The sequence below is a fragment of the Phlebotomus papatasi genome, chromosome 1, assembly GCF_024763615.1.
Source record: "Phlebotomus papatasi isolate M1 chromosome 1, Ppap_2.1, whole genome shotgun sequence".
Classification (NCBI taxonomy): domain Eukaryota; kingdom Metazoa; phylum Arthropoda; class Insecta; order Diptera; family Psychodidae; genus Phlebotomus; species Phlebotomus papatasi.
The window spans coordinates 46,218,145-46,235,269 of NC_077222.1; the positions used below are offsets into that span (position 1 = coordinate 46,218,145).

Genomic DNA, 17,125 nt, shown 5'->3' on the forward strand with positions numbered 1-17,125 from the left:
GTTTTCATTTTAGAGGCAATACCTCTTCCATATATTATTCCATATGTTTTTACGGCGACTGTGCTGGTGTTGTGTTACTCAATAATGAATATTAAGAAGCTTACATTGAAAAGAAGACACTAGAGCAAAATTATATACATAATAATGATTTTAAATAAAATGCAAATTCGGTGTATTTTTGCTAAATATATTTTTAAAGTAAACCAGGCCTAAAGATAAAGAAAATGTAATAAAGTAAGTTTTATTAAGAAATTTTTAGAAGAGTTAATTAACTATATATTAAAAAACTATCATAGATGTCTCACACTATAATGCGGTAAAATCAAATAACATATCAGTAGTATCGTGTGATAAGATAAAAGAAATTTCTCAGACTATCAATTATTTTTGATGTCACGCAATGGAATAATCTCTGAGAGAAGATACTGCTGTGGTTCAGAGAGATGCTTCTTTAAGTCTCACATTATGAAACTCTGCGCTTATTGAACATCTCCCGTCAGACAATTGAATTTTTTCTCGTTCATTTCAATATCAATTGTTAAAGGCGAATGAAATTGAGAGGCAATGTTACCAGTATTGTAAGTACTTTCGTTGGTATAGCATCTGTATGCAAAAAAAAACTTTTACTATACAACGCCATTGATAAAATATGTGTACAACTGTATTTACAAGAAAAAAAAATAATACAACAAAGTCTGGAGCTTTATTGGTTTGGATGGTGTGGTGAAGGTTCAGGTGTTGGAGCGTGCATCTTTATTCGGATAACTTTGGTGGATTTTTAACTGTGGAAAACATTTTAGTTACTCACCATCCACCGTCCAGGACGGTCATAAAAATTACACCGTAAATTTATTCTTTTAAACATCTCTGTGATTTGCTTATAGCTTCTTCACATTAGCAGAGCAAAGTAAGGTGTTTCATCACAGTTAATTATAATTACAAAAAAAAATGAGTAAATTATATTTTGCAAACAAAAATTTCATTGATATTTTTTCTGCATTATGTGGTATTATTCATAGCCTGTGATAGTAAGGATTGCATAATTTTTTAGTGAAAATTCTGTCAGTGTCATTGAGATAAAAGAGAGAGTTCTCTGGAGCATAAATTATTTTTGATTGAATTCAAATTTATTTTATGGTATAAAACAATTTATATTGTTTCTGTGGTTTTCATATGAATAATTTGGTAAAACTATGGTGGTATAGTGCAAAGTGATGTTGTACTATTTTGACTTAGGATATACATTCTTTAATAGCATTTTAATGATGTGTAGTATTTATTTACTTTAATTTCCCGTCAAAACCATTTCGCATTCTAGTTCCTTTTAAGATAATAAATTTATTCTAAAAATTGTTATTTTTTTTTGTTGTATATCATTGACGTTCAGAAAAGTACATGACTTTATCTCATAAGCAATTACAATAAAAGTCATACTGATTCATCACAATAATAGAAATTTTCCGTATCGATATAATGCATCATGGAAATATTTGTTACAAGAAACATATCCCATTAATTTCTTGTATCTTTAACTGAATTACCTACGATAAAAATAATTGTACTATTTTGAGTTATTTAAGTTATAAAGCGCTGTCTGAATATAATAATACATTGCGGTTTATAGTTCATAATAAATCATTATTATATGCATTTCTAAGACCTTTCAATTTTCTTGAGAAGGGGTAACTTCAGCTTAAGACAAACTTTTTTCATCAGAAAAATATATTAGACAATTATTGTAACAGCAATAGTCAGAGCACTTAACTTGGACATGTAGATACTGGTGCTATAGTGAAAAATGTTAAGTAATTGAAAATTGCATGTTTATGAACGGTCATTTATCTTCTCATCATTCAACAAGGCTAAGTGCCCAAAATATTTGTGTATAAAAACTGTTTGTTTTAATTGTAACCTCGGTGTAATTTTGAATCGTGAGATTTTTCTTTTATTTTTGCACTCACTGATATAAATTATATATATATATATATATATATATATATATATATATATATATACATGTATATATATTGGTAATTCAAGTGTCAGATATCACTTATATGAGCAGGTGAATCGCTTGCAAGTTCATTTCAAAATGAATTAATTCTCCAAACTTTTCATCTCGTTGTGTTAGTTTATATAAAAAAAATTCCTTCAAATAAATGTATAAAAGTGGCAAACATATTTAAAATTCAATAGGAAAATCCGAAAAATAATAAACCTTGAATCATGCAGATTTTTATATATTTCCACTTATTTCAAAGAAACAAAGAATATGATTAAAACACGGTGGTTCACAATTCCAAATGAGGTTCATGCACTTGCTACACATATATCATATATCACGTATGACTATCGGTTATGAATCAGTTTATTACCAGTTCAAAATTTATTGGAACCAATTCAGTTTTATTGTAAATTCCAAGACCTTTCTAACGAGCCCAAACATGCTACCATTTCGATGAGAAATGCGCTATCCGGGGCCTTTTTAATCTTTGTCCTTAAAAACCATTTAGAAATGATTCAACGGTATTTTCGTATGTGGACGAAATGTCTGATTGAAAAACATGGTTTTAGGCTGAAAGCGCAGGGGTGGGGGAGCAATGAGGGGCATGTGAACGATCCTTGGGTCGATTTGTGGGGGCTCCTCCGAATGTTCCAAGTCGCTATCTCTTACCGTTTGGTCTCTAGAGCTGTCAACACCCTGACACACACAGACAGACGAACAGACGGACAAACAGCGTGTCGCAATTTCTCAGAAATCGTCTGAAGCGCGAAGATATCCTGAGAAAAGTTATCTCCGGGGTGTGGAACATTGGTAAAAATTAAAGGGTCAAATTGGTCCTTTTAAGAAAAAATGGATCATATTTGATCCTCTGCAAGGTTCACTTAGATTAAGATTACAATAGATTTAGATCACAATGGATTAAGTTTTATCGTAAATTTATTATTTATATTATATTTCTCTCATCTAAGCGTATATCAAAGATAAGTTTTCATTGTTTTTATTCGTTTACTTCGGAGTTAAATAAATGTGAAAATAGGGATACTTTCAAGGATCCCAGGTGGCACTTTCATTTTCACCAGTGAAAATAGAAATTTTGGGTGATGAAAAAATCGGAGGATTATAATACTGGTCTCTCTGTGGAGATCGAGCAGTAATAGAAAATCTTTGAAACTACATATTTCTAAATCTTTTCATTGCGGATATCGGATTTTCTTTTAAAATAGTATTATTTAATAAGATTTTAATATTGTGGATGATTTATTATGCTAATTTAAATAATTATTAATGCCAATTTTTTGCATAAATTTACATAAATTGTTACTTTTGATAAACTATGCTCTACAATAGAAGGTCTTCCACTGAAAAATCCCTACAAGATGTGAAATTTGATGTTAAAAAACGTCATATACACAAGTCATTGGATTTCCATGTGTAACCGGTTCTTGCATAAAAATCCAAAATTTTGAACAATCACATTTAAATTCGTCTGATTCAAGAGTGGACAATTTATGAGGCATTTTAAATGAAAAATTATGCAAATTTTTCTCTTTTAGGGGACAAAAATCTTGAAACATCTCTCCACAAAACGAGAATCTCAGGGTGATTTCTTGCTTATAAGCACAAATATATATTTCTCTTTCTGTCGTGGCAAAATCCATTTCACATAATGAATTGAATATCATTACATATTTGTATTAGGTGAGATTTTTAACAATCTCACCTACTATAATCCTAACAAAATCTCATGTCCTCCGATCGATCCCAAACTTTGCCAAAATGTTTTTCGCCACTTCCTGATCCCGAATATATGGATGGCTAAAAACCGTTCCCGTCCGTCCGTCCGTCCGTCCGGCCGCTCTTTGGAGCTAAATAGCTTCTAAACTAAAAGAGATATCGACTTGCGGTTTTCGGCAAAGGTTATATATCGTATGAAAATTGCAACTTGGTGCATTAACCCCCCACCCCTCCTTCCGCCATTTTGAATACCCCTATTTTTTTTTGTTTTTTTAATGGCTCCGCCCCTATGGCATCGATCGCGCTGAAATTTTAGTATGTTATAGCTAGGCCTTAGGGCTTTCCATCAATACCAAACTTAAGGACCCCCGACCCCCCTGACCCGAGCTATAAGGGTCCAAAAAAATTCTTAAAATGGCTATTACTCCCGTTCTAATTCTCAGAATTTAAAAAGTGAGGCCTTTTTGGAAAGCTCTCATAAAATGCCACTTCCTCATCTAACATCACAAGTTCATAAAACCACCGCTAGGGGCGCTATTTTTAAAAAGAAGATTTTTCAATTTTATAAGTTAAATAACTCAGAAAATCCTTTATGAATCGGTCTGAAATTTTAGTATATTGTAGCCACTGATTATTCCAATCAAACAAAAAAAACTTAAGTCGATCCATAACCCCTGACCCGAGCTATAATGGGTCAAAGTTCTAATATTGACCGTCCTCTATCTCCGGTTCTAATTTACATATTGACCTAAATTTTGGGTTTTTGGTTTCGTCTCGATGAGCACTTTCAGATAGAAGTTCAAAAAGTCACCACAGGTGGCGAATAGCGCCAAAATTCATCGAAATTCAAACTCATTTTTCTCAAATACGGCATTGTGCAAGTTAATGAAATTTTAGTATGTTGTAGTCCAGTCTTGGACGTTTCCAAAATGGTGCGTAAGTGCGCTGTGGTTATAATAGAACCGGAGATATGAGGGGTCAAAGTTCACGAAATTCAAAAAATCATATCTCCGGTTCTATTTGACCGATTTTGACGATTGAGGGTTTAAATGAAAGATATCATCAAACGCTACAACTTTCTAGAACATTTGAACTTCGTGGAACCAACACCAGGGGCGCCACAGTCGAAAAACCAATTTCAATATCACATAATCTCAATTATCTCGACACGTGCTTCACTGATTTTGATGATTACTTCGACATAATTGTAGAGGACATTTGTCTTTACATTTCGTCCATACATCGTTTTCCGATCAGACTACGGTATCTGTCCGATTTTGTCGTTTAAGTGTGAAAAAATTGATTTTTCCCATAATAACGCTTTGAAACCACTCAGATGCCATTTTAACTGCTTTTACTCGACCAAGACACTTAAAATAGGGTTTTAAATGGAAAGTCTCACATAATACAACAATTCTTTGATATAGTTGAAGTTCATCAAATGAACACTTGGGGCGTTCTGGTCGAAAAAACGAGTTCAGAAACAAACAGCCTCGATTATCGCGGATTCTGAGTAATTGATGAGATCAAGTTCTACGGCAAAATTATAGAGAACATTCTGGTCTACATTTCACCCATATATCACTTTTCTGTCACTCCATCCAAATCTTTGATATTTTGGTTTAAATACAAAATTTGTATAATTTCACGAATTTGATTCAAAATAACTGAATGGCGTCCCCCAACTTCAGCTCTAAATCGAATTTGCATGCATTCCGAGTTAGCTCACGTTAAAAATCTCAACTACAATAAGCTGATCTAGGCTTATCACTAGTTTTTTTATCTCTTTTGTAGAAACTCTTGAATGAAGCTGTGTTTATTTGCTTTTTTTCATAAATTTCGCCAGCAAAGGACAAGTCAATTTACTGTAGTATATAAGGAGAGGAAAAGATCATAAAGAACAAGTAGACACTGAAGGTGAAGTCGTACAGAAGGTTGATCATACAAGCGAAAGACCACTGCTGAAATGATGCAAGAAAGAATTGAACGTATACCTAAATGGTATGCGGGCAGATCTGTTTTCATAACAGGAGCCACTGGGTTCATGGGAAAAGTTCTTGTGGAGAAACTATTACATGATTGCCCAGACATAGAGCGACTTTATCTTCTAGTACGCGCCAAAAGGGGTGTTGAGCCAGAACAGAGACGTGATGAATATGTTAACCACATTGTAAGTATTAAAATACTAAAAAAATATATATGCATAGTTAAACAGTAGTGGCGGTTTAGGTCATTCATGAATAGTTTACAGTGACTTAATCTAAATATAACTAAAAAAAAATATTCTAATTTGTCGCAAGCATTGTTAAAAAATTCTATAATAAGTAGTAGAAAATACGATTCACGTTAAAATAAGATTTGTTAAAATTTTAAATAAATTATGGTCTTATTTTTCGGGCGTAACTATATAGGTAATGTAGATTTCCTGTGACTTCCAAGTTTATACAACTTGTTATGTACTTCATATTTGGGTCATTAATTTGCTGACCTAGTCTTGTAAACACGTGAAAAGCTTTTTAATCATCAATGTAAGAGTCAATAAGCAATGATCTTTGAGATTCGAGTGATTTCTCAGGCAATCATTACATCATACGATAAAACGTGTTTTGATGGTACATTTTGTCGATATATTGTAAAGTGCTTTCGGCCAAAAACTTAATTGTAATGATATTATATATCATTTTGGCTTAAAATTTTTATTATTTGTAGTCTTTTATTTGTACAAAAAGAGACTAACTACAACTACTGTGTAGTTATATTTCTTCTGTGATCTTAATAATTGTAAAAAAAACTTTCGCTTTTTGAAAGACATCTCAGTCAGTGATAATGATTTTCAATGAATTCTGTATAGTATATCTGTAAAATACATAACTATCCTCTTTTCTCACTCATTGACAGATAGAGATTTATACATTCTATAAGATATTTATTTCTACCATTGGCTTATTGTTTATTTAATTGGACAAATTGTGGTGGTAATCGTAGCCTCACCAAGAAAACTTTACTGCTGCTGAGATCACAATCTCTTCGTGTGGCTTTTTAACTTGGTCTTGAAATGACTAGTGTTAATAGCGATAGGAAGTACAATAGCCAAGGCAATTAAAAGTCTTGCAACATATCTATAATAATAATTCCTTCGACTTTTTTTTATGATTATACAGGCCTTTGAGCGCGTTCGCCTAATTCAACCGAAGCGCTTAGAGAAGATTCGCATGATTAAAGGTGATGTTACCCTCGATGACCTGGGCTTGTCGGAAGAAGATAGAGCTGAGGTTACAAGTAAAGTTTCGGTAATTTTTCACTGTGCTGCCAATGTTCGATTTGATCAGCCTCTGAAGGAAGCTGTTAACATGAATACACAAGGCACATATAGAGTACTCAAGTTGGCTGAAACTGTTACTAATCTCGACGTAAGTATATATTTAATAATATTTAATTTAGAATAAAGAGCACTTGAAAAATGCAAAATCCTATATCCTTATAAGTTGTACTGCAATTAGTTGACTCTTTCATGTCATGAAACATGATTTACAAAAATTTTTTTACCACTATGTAATATTATATTTTCAACATCAGTTATTGAGGAAGGTATATTACATATTTGTAAATATATGTAAAGTTGTGTACGTAAATACCTCTTTATAAGGCGAAATTAAATCTTCCTAACTTATTAATTGAAAAAGAAAAAAAAAAACGTTTTCAAATTGTTTGTGATTAAAATACATAAAAGATTTTGAGAATTTTTTGCACTTAAAATTGCTATTTTTATCTTGATAACACTATTATAAACATTAAAAAGTTTTAAATTTCAGAAAATAATAGATTTGGTTTGTTCCTTCGAGAAAAATACTTCCTCTCATTTACCTCTCATGTAACAGTTTTGAGTAGTTTTTCATAAAATGATCATTTTTTTTATATATATTTGTGCTTTAATGATCAGTTTAAAAAGTAAATCAGGATTTTTCCATCTACTTAAAACCTGTTTGAAATATTAAGAAAATTGGGTGTCATCCCTCACTAAATTTTAGAATTACTGTAAATTTCTGTTTAGGTATAGGTTAATTTAGTCCATGCAGATTGTGTGAATTCTTTAGCAATAATTTTCGCGAAGTACGCATTATGTAAGACGTCGTGGTACAGTGCATTGGTAAAGGTACTCAATGCTCAATGTTGTTACATTCTGTTCACAGGCCTTTGTTCATGTCTCCACGGCATATTGCCAATGTGATGAGCCGGTGCTGGAGGAGTGCGGTTACCCAGCCCCACACAATCCTCTCGGAATTGTGCAAATGACTAATCTGCTCGACGATGAGATTCTCGAGCACATCACGCCCAAGTTACTTAAAACACTCCCCAATACATATGCTTATACGAAAGCACTCACCGAAGATCTGGTGGCATCATTCAAAGGCAAATTCCCAATTGCCATAGCACGTCCGTCAATAGGTAAACCATGCATCATTTGGAATTTCCGCCACGATATAATAAAGCCTAATCATATGATTATTTTCATGAATTTGTAGTCACTGCCGCTATAAGGGAACCATATCCAGGATGGGTGGAAGGAACCAATGGACCTACGGGACTAATGGTAGGAGCTGGTAGAGGAGTTATCCGAAGCATGCATTGCAATCCAAACTACCCAGCAGATGCCATTCCTGTAGATATCACCATGAACACAATTATTGCATTGGCCTGGCAGCGTGGACAAAACAAGTGAGTAACGATTAACAGTAATCAATTAAATATCAAATCCAAACAAAGATTACAGTTATTGGAAAACACAGAATAATCTTCCAACGTAGAATTATTCATATGAAACATCGCGTATTCATGCATTAAAATTTAATTTAATTAAAATTTGAAATTAGAAGCCGTTTAGAATCAATATAAAAAAAACTTGAATTCGGGATATTTATAGATGAATTTGGAAATTAAACAAAACTATTTTATTAAAAGTTTGATCCAAAAATAATCAGAATATATAAAAGTTGGCTTAGTAACTGAATTTCCAGCTTTGAAAGGTCAATTTTTATATAGGGGAAAACAGAACAGTTTCAAATGTTCAATTTATTATTTCTATTGAATATCCTTAAATATTAATAGATATACAAATATGTAAATATGTATTGTTTTGAAAAGCAATAGTTGATTTTCGTTCGTTAAAAGAATTAGAGACCCATTAGTTAGTTTCATTTTTCACCCCTAGTTAGTTTCACCCCTCCCCCAAAAAAGTTTTTTTTTATATTATATATCTGTAAAATAAGTAATGCGATTTTTTTTCTTTTTACAACAAGTACGTGTTAGGTTTTCTAGATTAACTTAGAAATTTTTGAAATTACTTTTTGAGCATATTACATACAACTATTGGATCAAGCCTTGGAATCATTTATAATAATGGTTTTTGATGGTTTGACTGTTTAAGGACGAGGGAATAGAAAATTTAGGGACAGAAAAATATTTTTTTTTTTGACTAATTACTTACTTCTTGCATAAAAATGCTGTCTTCAAAAAAATGCTGATACCTTAGATACGGCAACGGTCAATGCAAACGACGAGGTTTCGGAATATCTAATTTAAGGGTCCATCTAAAAGATGATTGATTGCCCCGTAAAGTGCTTTCCTCATGAATTTGTGTAAAAAAAAAATAAAATAAAAAATATGTCCGAGGAATTCTGCCTTCCCCAGTATTTAATTTTGCAAGATTCATAGATTTTAAAATAGATTTATAAATTGAAAAAAATCAAATATCAACGAATTGTTTAACATTAGTAATGAAAATATATCCTGCTTGTTAGATAAAATATACGATTATTTCTGAAAGCAGAAAACTTGTTTATATAATATATTAATGGAATTTTGCTCAGGCAGTATTCAAAAAGAATTTCACAGATGAGTTAATCTTTGATTTTCTAATTTTAGAAGAAATTGCTCATAAATCACGCGTGAAATGTTTGTTATGTCTAATACCTCATTATAAATAAGAAATCTAACATTTTCAATATTAATTCATGTTCTATATGTAAATTGAAACCGGTTTATTAAATTATCAAATCTTACTAATCCATTACGTATTTTGAAACATATTTGCGGAATTATTCAAGACAATAAAATTATTCTCAAATCAGTTAAGAACGTGGGAAACATAAGCAACTCCAAAGCAAAGAAAAATTATATATTTCTGATTTCTTGAACTTATGAATTAAATACATTGCTCTAAAAGTTGGGCTTATACATTTACTTTAATCACCTGAAATAGTATTATAAAGGTTAAGAATATAACATCAATATTCAGAGACATACTTTTTGAATTCATTCTAATACGCTTCTAATTTAATTTTTTTTTTATTACTTTAATCTTGCAGATCTCTGGACATTCAATATACAAATGTCGTAGCGTCAACGGAAAATTCCCTATCGTGGGGAGAGAGTATAGATAGAGGAAAGGCAGAGTTCTACAGAAATCCTCTGTGTTTTTCACTATGGTACCCAAATGGTTCCATCAAGTCTAACTATTATCATCATTTATTTTGTGTGATATTCTTCCATTATCTGCCAGCATACTTTATCGATTTGCTTTTAGTTATTTTCAGAAAAAAGCCATTGTGAGTACTATCTTTAATTTTTTTTCATAAAATATCCTAGCAGTTGTTTATGGTATGTTTTCTTATTTTCAGTATGGTTCGTGTTCAAAATAAAGTTTCAATGGGACTGAAAGTTTTGCAATACTACACAACAAAGAGATGGGAATTCAAGAATGTAAATATGACAAATCTCTACAATTCAATGGATGATCGCGATAAAGAGATTTTCAACTTTAACTGCATGACATTAGATTGGCATGAATACATCAGAAATTACATTTATGGTGTAAGAACTTATTTACTTCAGGAACCCCCCTCAACCCTGCCTCAAGCACGAAAATTACTTAAAAGGTTTGTAAAAATAAAATATTTCATAAAGTAATTTACTAAAAATACATTATTTCTCTTTATATAGATTATACTATTTAGATAAACTCGTGACACTTATCTTCTACGGTTTACTCCTTTGGCTCATCTGGAATTATTTGGATGTTATTGGAAGTTCTGTTCATTTTATTTTTGAACAGTCGAAAAACTTACTCACCAAGTCTCCAATTTCGCATTAAGTCAAATTTTATTTAACGATATATTTTGTTAAATTAGATATAAGTTCTGATCTGGAAGAAGTCATTAGAAACGCAGTTTTCTAAACAATGTTATTTGCATATACTCAATGATATTTCTGTAATAAAGTTAAGTGTATTTGGTAACCGGTCTTAAAACTTTTATACTCTTGCTTGGCACTTTATTATCTTTATCCTTGAACTAATGATTATGAACTAATGAACACAATTAATAGGCGTAAATTTAAAAAACAACAATTTTATTACTTAAAAAAATACATACATTTGGGGCGACAAAATAATTTGGCTAATGACATTTGTGCTTCAACAGGAGCACCAATGGAGTTGTAAATGCAGAAGAAAATTTATTTCACTCAAATCGGGCACGTCAGGACTACTTGTTCATGTTTAACCTACATGTAAAATTAAGACTAGAAACATGAGGATTTATTTAGCTACAGAAACTTCCATACGAAATACACATTTTGCATTCTTTACCACTGCGACCACTGCCAATATACCTTTTTTTAATATATAATTTTTTTAATTTGCTCATAAGCCGTATTCATGATGCCCCAACTAAAAAACGCCCTTGTGCAATTAATACTTATACCTTTATATACATTGCGCCATTTGCAGCCTCTTTCGCGATATATATGAATAAAGACTGGTATAAAATTCATATAAGGACCTCCAATTGTACTTTGCATGTAGACTTTCACTACGTTCAGTGGATAGAATATCGTACTGATGCTGGCACCAATCAGAGCTCCAGCGAAGAATTCTTGTACACTTTGATATAAAGTATTGTCCTGTGGATAACGTTACATAAAATCATTTGAACGAGTTCTTTAAAATGATAACTTGTCAAAAATGAAACTTAATTAGTTATGCTTTTTTATGATGTTATGTGTGAAAAAATTATGTCATCTTATTCTTCCGTAAATTATAAAATATATAAATATATAAATATTAGATACAGGTGCGACTTTGTACACTTCAGCGATTTTCCTATTGTAATGCTTTAAAATACTTATTCAAATTTTTCTATATAATCCTGCTTAATTTTTTGGGAAGTACATAATAATGCCAAAATAAATATGAAGAATTTATTTATAAATTTTATGTGTTAATCCAAATATTTTTATCATTTTATGTATTTAAGTATAATTTGTGTCGTTAATTCAAATAGAATACATTCATTTTTTTTTCATTGAGATACAAATTTTCACAGTTTTGTAGCGTACCAAAAATAAATGAGAAAAATAATCCTGTGAATAGGATTACAAGTCGATTATGTTAAAATAATTAGTTTGGAAGGATTTCCACCAGACCTTGGATAAACGTTAGCGTACCTATTGTTTAGTTTTTGCTAAGAAAAAAAAAACATGTACAGAAAGATCTCCAATTCTGGAAAAAATATTTTTGAATCAATGTATACCTGTTTAATAGCTTCGGATTTGACGACATAACAGAACATTCGATGTCTCAAAAGTCAAGAAGAATTCTGTCTTTGATACACAATTAAGAACGTGAAACGTAGCGACGGTATTCTTATACCTATATAATATGGGGTTTCTTTTCGCGGAGTGGTGCATGGTCTATACATCGGACTTTATGTGTTATAAACCAATTAATTTACAAGAACATCTTTGGAAAAGTCACGTACTCTTAAACCGTCTTTAGACTAAAGGTTTAGCGCAGTTCCCGAAGGTCTCAAAATCTTAAATAGCAAACCATTTTATTGTTTTTAGAACCTAATAGGTCATTTATCTTAAATAAATCAATCCTAGGTTAGATTTTTTTTTTTAAAAAACCGTGATTGATGAAAAATAACAGCATTCAAGCCACATGGCTAAGCCAAGCCTTAGGTCTGAAGCCCGTATTACATCGAAAAGAATTTAACTTTGGTTTTTAAGTTTCAACCAAGCTAATTATCTGAAACATACCGCTAAGAGTATTTAAAAAGTGGTTTAATCACAACAGAATTGATCTGCTGGAGTGGTCAGGGGTCAGGACAATCTAAGGATCTCAATTCTGATGAATTTTAAGAAAGAGGTTGAGTTCTAGATAAATCGCTCAAATGAGATTATTTTGGAAGTTTTGGGTAGATATTATCCTCAATGAGCCTGAAATATTACTTTCAAATAGATTTCGTAAGGTTTTTATTTCAGTAGAAGTCAAAAATTATCACTTCTTAGAACGTGTACTATTTAAATTGTCTCCTTGATATGTGCCTTTTCAAGACTCTTTTTTACCGAACTTAAATTCTTTAATACCACACATAAAGATTTTATATACAAGTTCATTTATTATTATTAGTTTTGTCATTTAAAAGTGTGATTTTCTGAAAAATTAGGCATACTCAAAAATTAGAATGTTCGAATTTCGGAGTAATATCTAATATCTAGCAGGGGCGTAGGAACGAAATTTGCTCACGGGGGGGGGGGGGGGCAAATTTTTTTTTTACTTTTCAAATTTTTGAAAATATACTCATCCTTAATGGCCTCTACACACTAGAGATATTTATGTCCATATTAAAGAGTTTTTCCTACACAAGCGTAGGCAATTTGCTCCAATATGAACATAAATTTCTCTAGTGCGTAGAGGCCATAAGGGGGAGTGTAAATTAGAAGATCAAAAGTGGTCTATATTTTTTTATTATTTAAATCGATAGATAAACTATCTTAGAATATACCATAAATATTTCGGAAGCTTATTCGAAGTACATTCAAAGTAACAGAGCCGAAAGCAAATGAGCGCCGAACGAAATAGCATGCGCTCGAGCGCACATCCAAAAATTTGAAGCGTGTTTTCTCCACATCTCATTTTTAAAATTTTGTCGAAAAATTATAGATCAAATGAAATGAATAAAGGCTTATTCTCTTCAGCATTAAATTCCCTTCTAGTTGAACTAAAAGAATTGATGAAAACTAATTTTTCATTTTTTTAGAGCATGTGAAATTCAAAATTTTGTCTCAAAAACGTATCTTTTTTTTTCAAAAACCTTGAAAATAAGTTCCGATTACTGATTTTCTTCAGGTTTTCTTAGTTTAACTATGAAATACACTAATGAAAATTGATTTTTTTTTCTCAGATAAAAATTACGAACTTCATATTTTCCTGAAGTAAGGGAGTAGTGAGACGAGGCGCTCAAGAAAAATTCAAGAATTTTGACCGTTTCCTTCTCCTCCAAAGAAAAAATCCGAAAAACAGCTAAGTTTTGGCCTTCTAATTGACATTCCTCCCTTACTTCACAATGCGTTAGGGCGAAGTCTAAATTAGGAGACTAAAAATTAACGTTTTTCTGTTTTTGGTTTTACGCGAATTTTCATACGAGAAGGACACGATCAAGTCTTTATTTTTTTTTAAAAAAAATTATAAAATGGCTGTCTAAAGTACTTCACTAGAGCGTCTTGTCGCAGTACTCCCTAATTAACGTGAAATGTGTCTGATAATTCTTATATAAATAATAATTAAATAATCTTATAAAATTAAAATAATTTTCTATTTTCGTAAGTTTGTTTCTTATATAAAACCAATAAAAACTAGAAAAAAATCTTGAAATTACATGCTTCAAAATTTTTGATGTTTGCTCACGTACATGCAAATTTACTCGACAGTCTTTGGTTTTCGTCTCTGTATTTTTGAAAATACGATAATTTTTATTAGACATAAGTTCATTGAAAACGATTCAAAAATCGTTTTTAATAAAAAAAAAACAACGAAACCAAGAGGCTTCATGAATGTTTAAGGGTTGATCCTGATTTCAAATTGCAAAAATGTGTTATTGTACTACTCAAAGTTAAAATCTATTGATGAATCTTGTATAGTCTTGATTTAAAAAAAAAATACATCATTTTTTTTTAAGAGTAAATAGATGCAGAAATTATGATATTTGATTGTTGCTATGATGAAGAAAAATACATGACAGATCGAGTTGTTCCAAAAAAATTAAATATTATCAAAATTTTAGCTAGATATGAACTAAAATATTAAATAAAAATTACCATTTGTATAACTTTTTAATTAATTAAAAAAAATCAATTTTTATTCAAAAATTTGGTGGTGAAATTGTAAAACAATAACGCCTTTTTACTTTACCGTTTAATAAATATTTCTTTGAATGGTTTTGAAAGAAAATCGATCAGCCAAGAAACTCTTTCTTAAGGTATCTATACTCGTAGTGATTTATGTCAAAAATTGTTTTATTTTAAGAAATTGACGGTATTTCCTCCAGAAGAAATGTACAAAAAAAATCCGTTAAGCGAGCAGCTTTCGACGAAAATTGCTCCTTATGAACTCTAAATATTTCTTTCCTTAAAAAATGCGTTTTTGAAGGAAAGTGCCTGGAATGCTGTAGATAAAAACGTAAAAATTCTATTAAAACTGCGATTTTTGACGAAAATTGCTCCCAATAATGTGTAGAGGCCTTTACATTTAAAAAAAGTCTTTAACCACAGAAGCAAATCTAAAAAAGTTTTGTTTGGATATATAATATATTACAATGGCGCTCTCGAATTCATAAACTTATAATTTTTATTTATATATTGCTTTGAATCTTGAAAAATAGTATATTTTTAAACATCAGTATATGAATAAAAATATCTAGTATATAAAAATAAAAAATGTTTTTGAAAAAACTAAAGAATATGTTTTTGGAAGAATAGGACAGTTGGTCTAATAATTAATTAGACTCTAATTGTAGAGATCATGTTTATGGTGTTTATGACTTATGAATTGGATATGGAACCGGAGGCACCAATCCCTTATTAGTTTGCAAATAATACGTCTTTCTTTACAAAATGTTATCTCATTTAGTGTAATTTGGTGTTTATAATAAATAGATGAATAGTGTTATGGACGAAAAAACAATGAAAATATTTACCCGATGAGGGAGTCTTGAATTGGCCTCTTCCCTGAGAATAAAAAACATTGAATTCGATGGTCCATTTCGGAAGAGTATGGGCAAAAATCCTCGATAGAGTTCTTTGAAGCCATATCCTATTAATACGTATCTATAATTAAAAGTATGTTATAGTTAAACAATTCTAGTAATAATAAAATGAAGACTTACCTGAATGCTTGAGGTGTATTTTTAAAATTTTTGTGGTACGCAGAGTCTGCTAAGAGAGTTTGGATTCTTTCAAAGGGCATTAAACACGTTTCCGCAGTTCCTGCAATAATGCCTGCCCATATTTTTGCCATGTACGGATTCACATTGAAGTATTCCACAAGTGGCTTTCGAGTTCCTTCATATACTCCAAACATCAGGGAAAGTGATAGAGTTTTTTGTGCCAATGGTGGAAACATGCCACGATAGAGAAATGAGATTCCTTCATGACGTAATTCCTGAAAGGCAGAACTTGCCTTTACACCATGAAGCATTTGCCGGAAGATGATTTTGTGAATAGGGTATGTGGCTGTAATGTTGACAAATGCGGCGCCCCAACCACATGCAAATTCTCTGATGTCAAAAGCTGAAAAAGGGTTCTTTGCCCAATAGATTCGTCGATCACTAGCTGTAAGTGAGTCTTCATTTGTTGATTTACACATGTTTCTACACTGTTTTGTACCAGGATTCATTCATTCTGTAGTAAAACCAGTAAAACGTAGTAAAAATAAGTTCTTGGAGGTTAGGTAATTTCTAACATAAAAATTTTGTTTTGATGTTAAATTTGAAGTGTTTGATTACAAAATGTACAACTGATTAAAAAGAAAATTAGTGATAACTAGTTTAAGTGAAATAATTTTTTTGTTCTTAGAAAACTTGGTAAAAATGATTCATTACTTGTTACATAAGGTTAGAAACTGATGATTGATTTACAATATGTTTCTTACCTTTTTCACCCTAATTTATGAATTTTGTTCTTTACCAATCACATAAAATATATCTTAACATTGCAATATGCGTATCATATTTACAAACAGGATAAACTTTCAACTAAACAATTTTTTTTCTTGAAATGCGATTGCGCTTTTAAAGGGACTGTCAAAAACAGCTGGTTGGAAAAGTGCGCCGATTTTCCAATAGTCTTTCAAAAAGGTCTTTTCATTATAATTCAAATTACATATCAGTTCTTTTGGGCATTTATTGGGGCGAAATGTCATCCGGTTTATCGATAGATTTGGGCGCCAAAGGCTTTGAAAATTCCACAGAAGCGCTCAATTATAAAGAATCACGATAAAATAGGAAGAACTATACAGCGAATTTGAGCGAATTAGCTTTATAATGAAAC

General features: G+C 31.2%; 2 protein-coding genes across 2 annotated transcripts; one reads left to right on the forward strand and one right to left on the reverse strand.

Moving 5' to 3' along the window:
* The first annotated feature begins 572 nt into the window (after window positions 1-572).
* LOC129799431 (putative fatty acyl-CoA reductase CG5065) lies at window positions 573-11,033 on the forward strand. The gene is made up of 8 exons (XM_055843282.1): window positions 573-907; window positions 5,586-5,909; window positions 6,901-7,149; window positions 7,930-8,185; window positions 8,263-8,455; window positions 10,105-10,344; window positions 10,417-10,674; window positions 10,739-11,033. Exons 2-8 carry the CDS (start codon window positions 5,706-5,708, stop codon window positions 10,887-10,889), a joined length of 1,551 nt encoding a protein of 516 aa, XP_055699257.1. The 5' UTR covers window positions 573-907; window positions 5,586-5,705; the 3' UTR covers window positions 10,890-11,033.
* Window positions 11,034-11,129: 96 nt separating this feature from the next.
* On the reverse strand, window positions 11,130-16,928 carry LOC129799433 (mitochondrial nicotinamide adenine dinucleotide transporter SLC25A51). Its single transcript, XM_055843284.1, has 4 exons — window positions 16,728-16,928; window positions 15,964-16,477; window positions 15,775-15,904; window positions 11,130-11,698 (listed from the first exon to the last, which is right to left on the reverse strand). Exons 2-4 carry the CDS (start codon window positions 16,470-16,472, stop codon window positions 11,414-11,416), a joined length of 924 nt encoding a protein of 307 aa, XP_055699259.1. The 5' UTR covers window positions 16,473-16,477; window positions 16,728-16,928; the 3' UTR covers window positions 11,130-11,413.
* Between the last annotated feature and the right edge of the window lie 197 nt (window positions 16,929-17,125).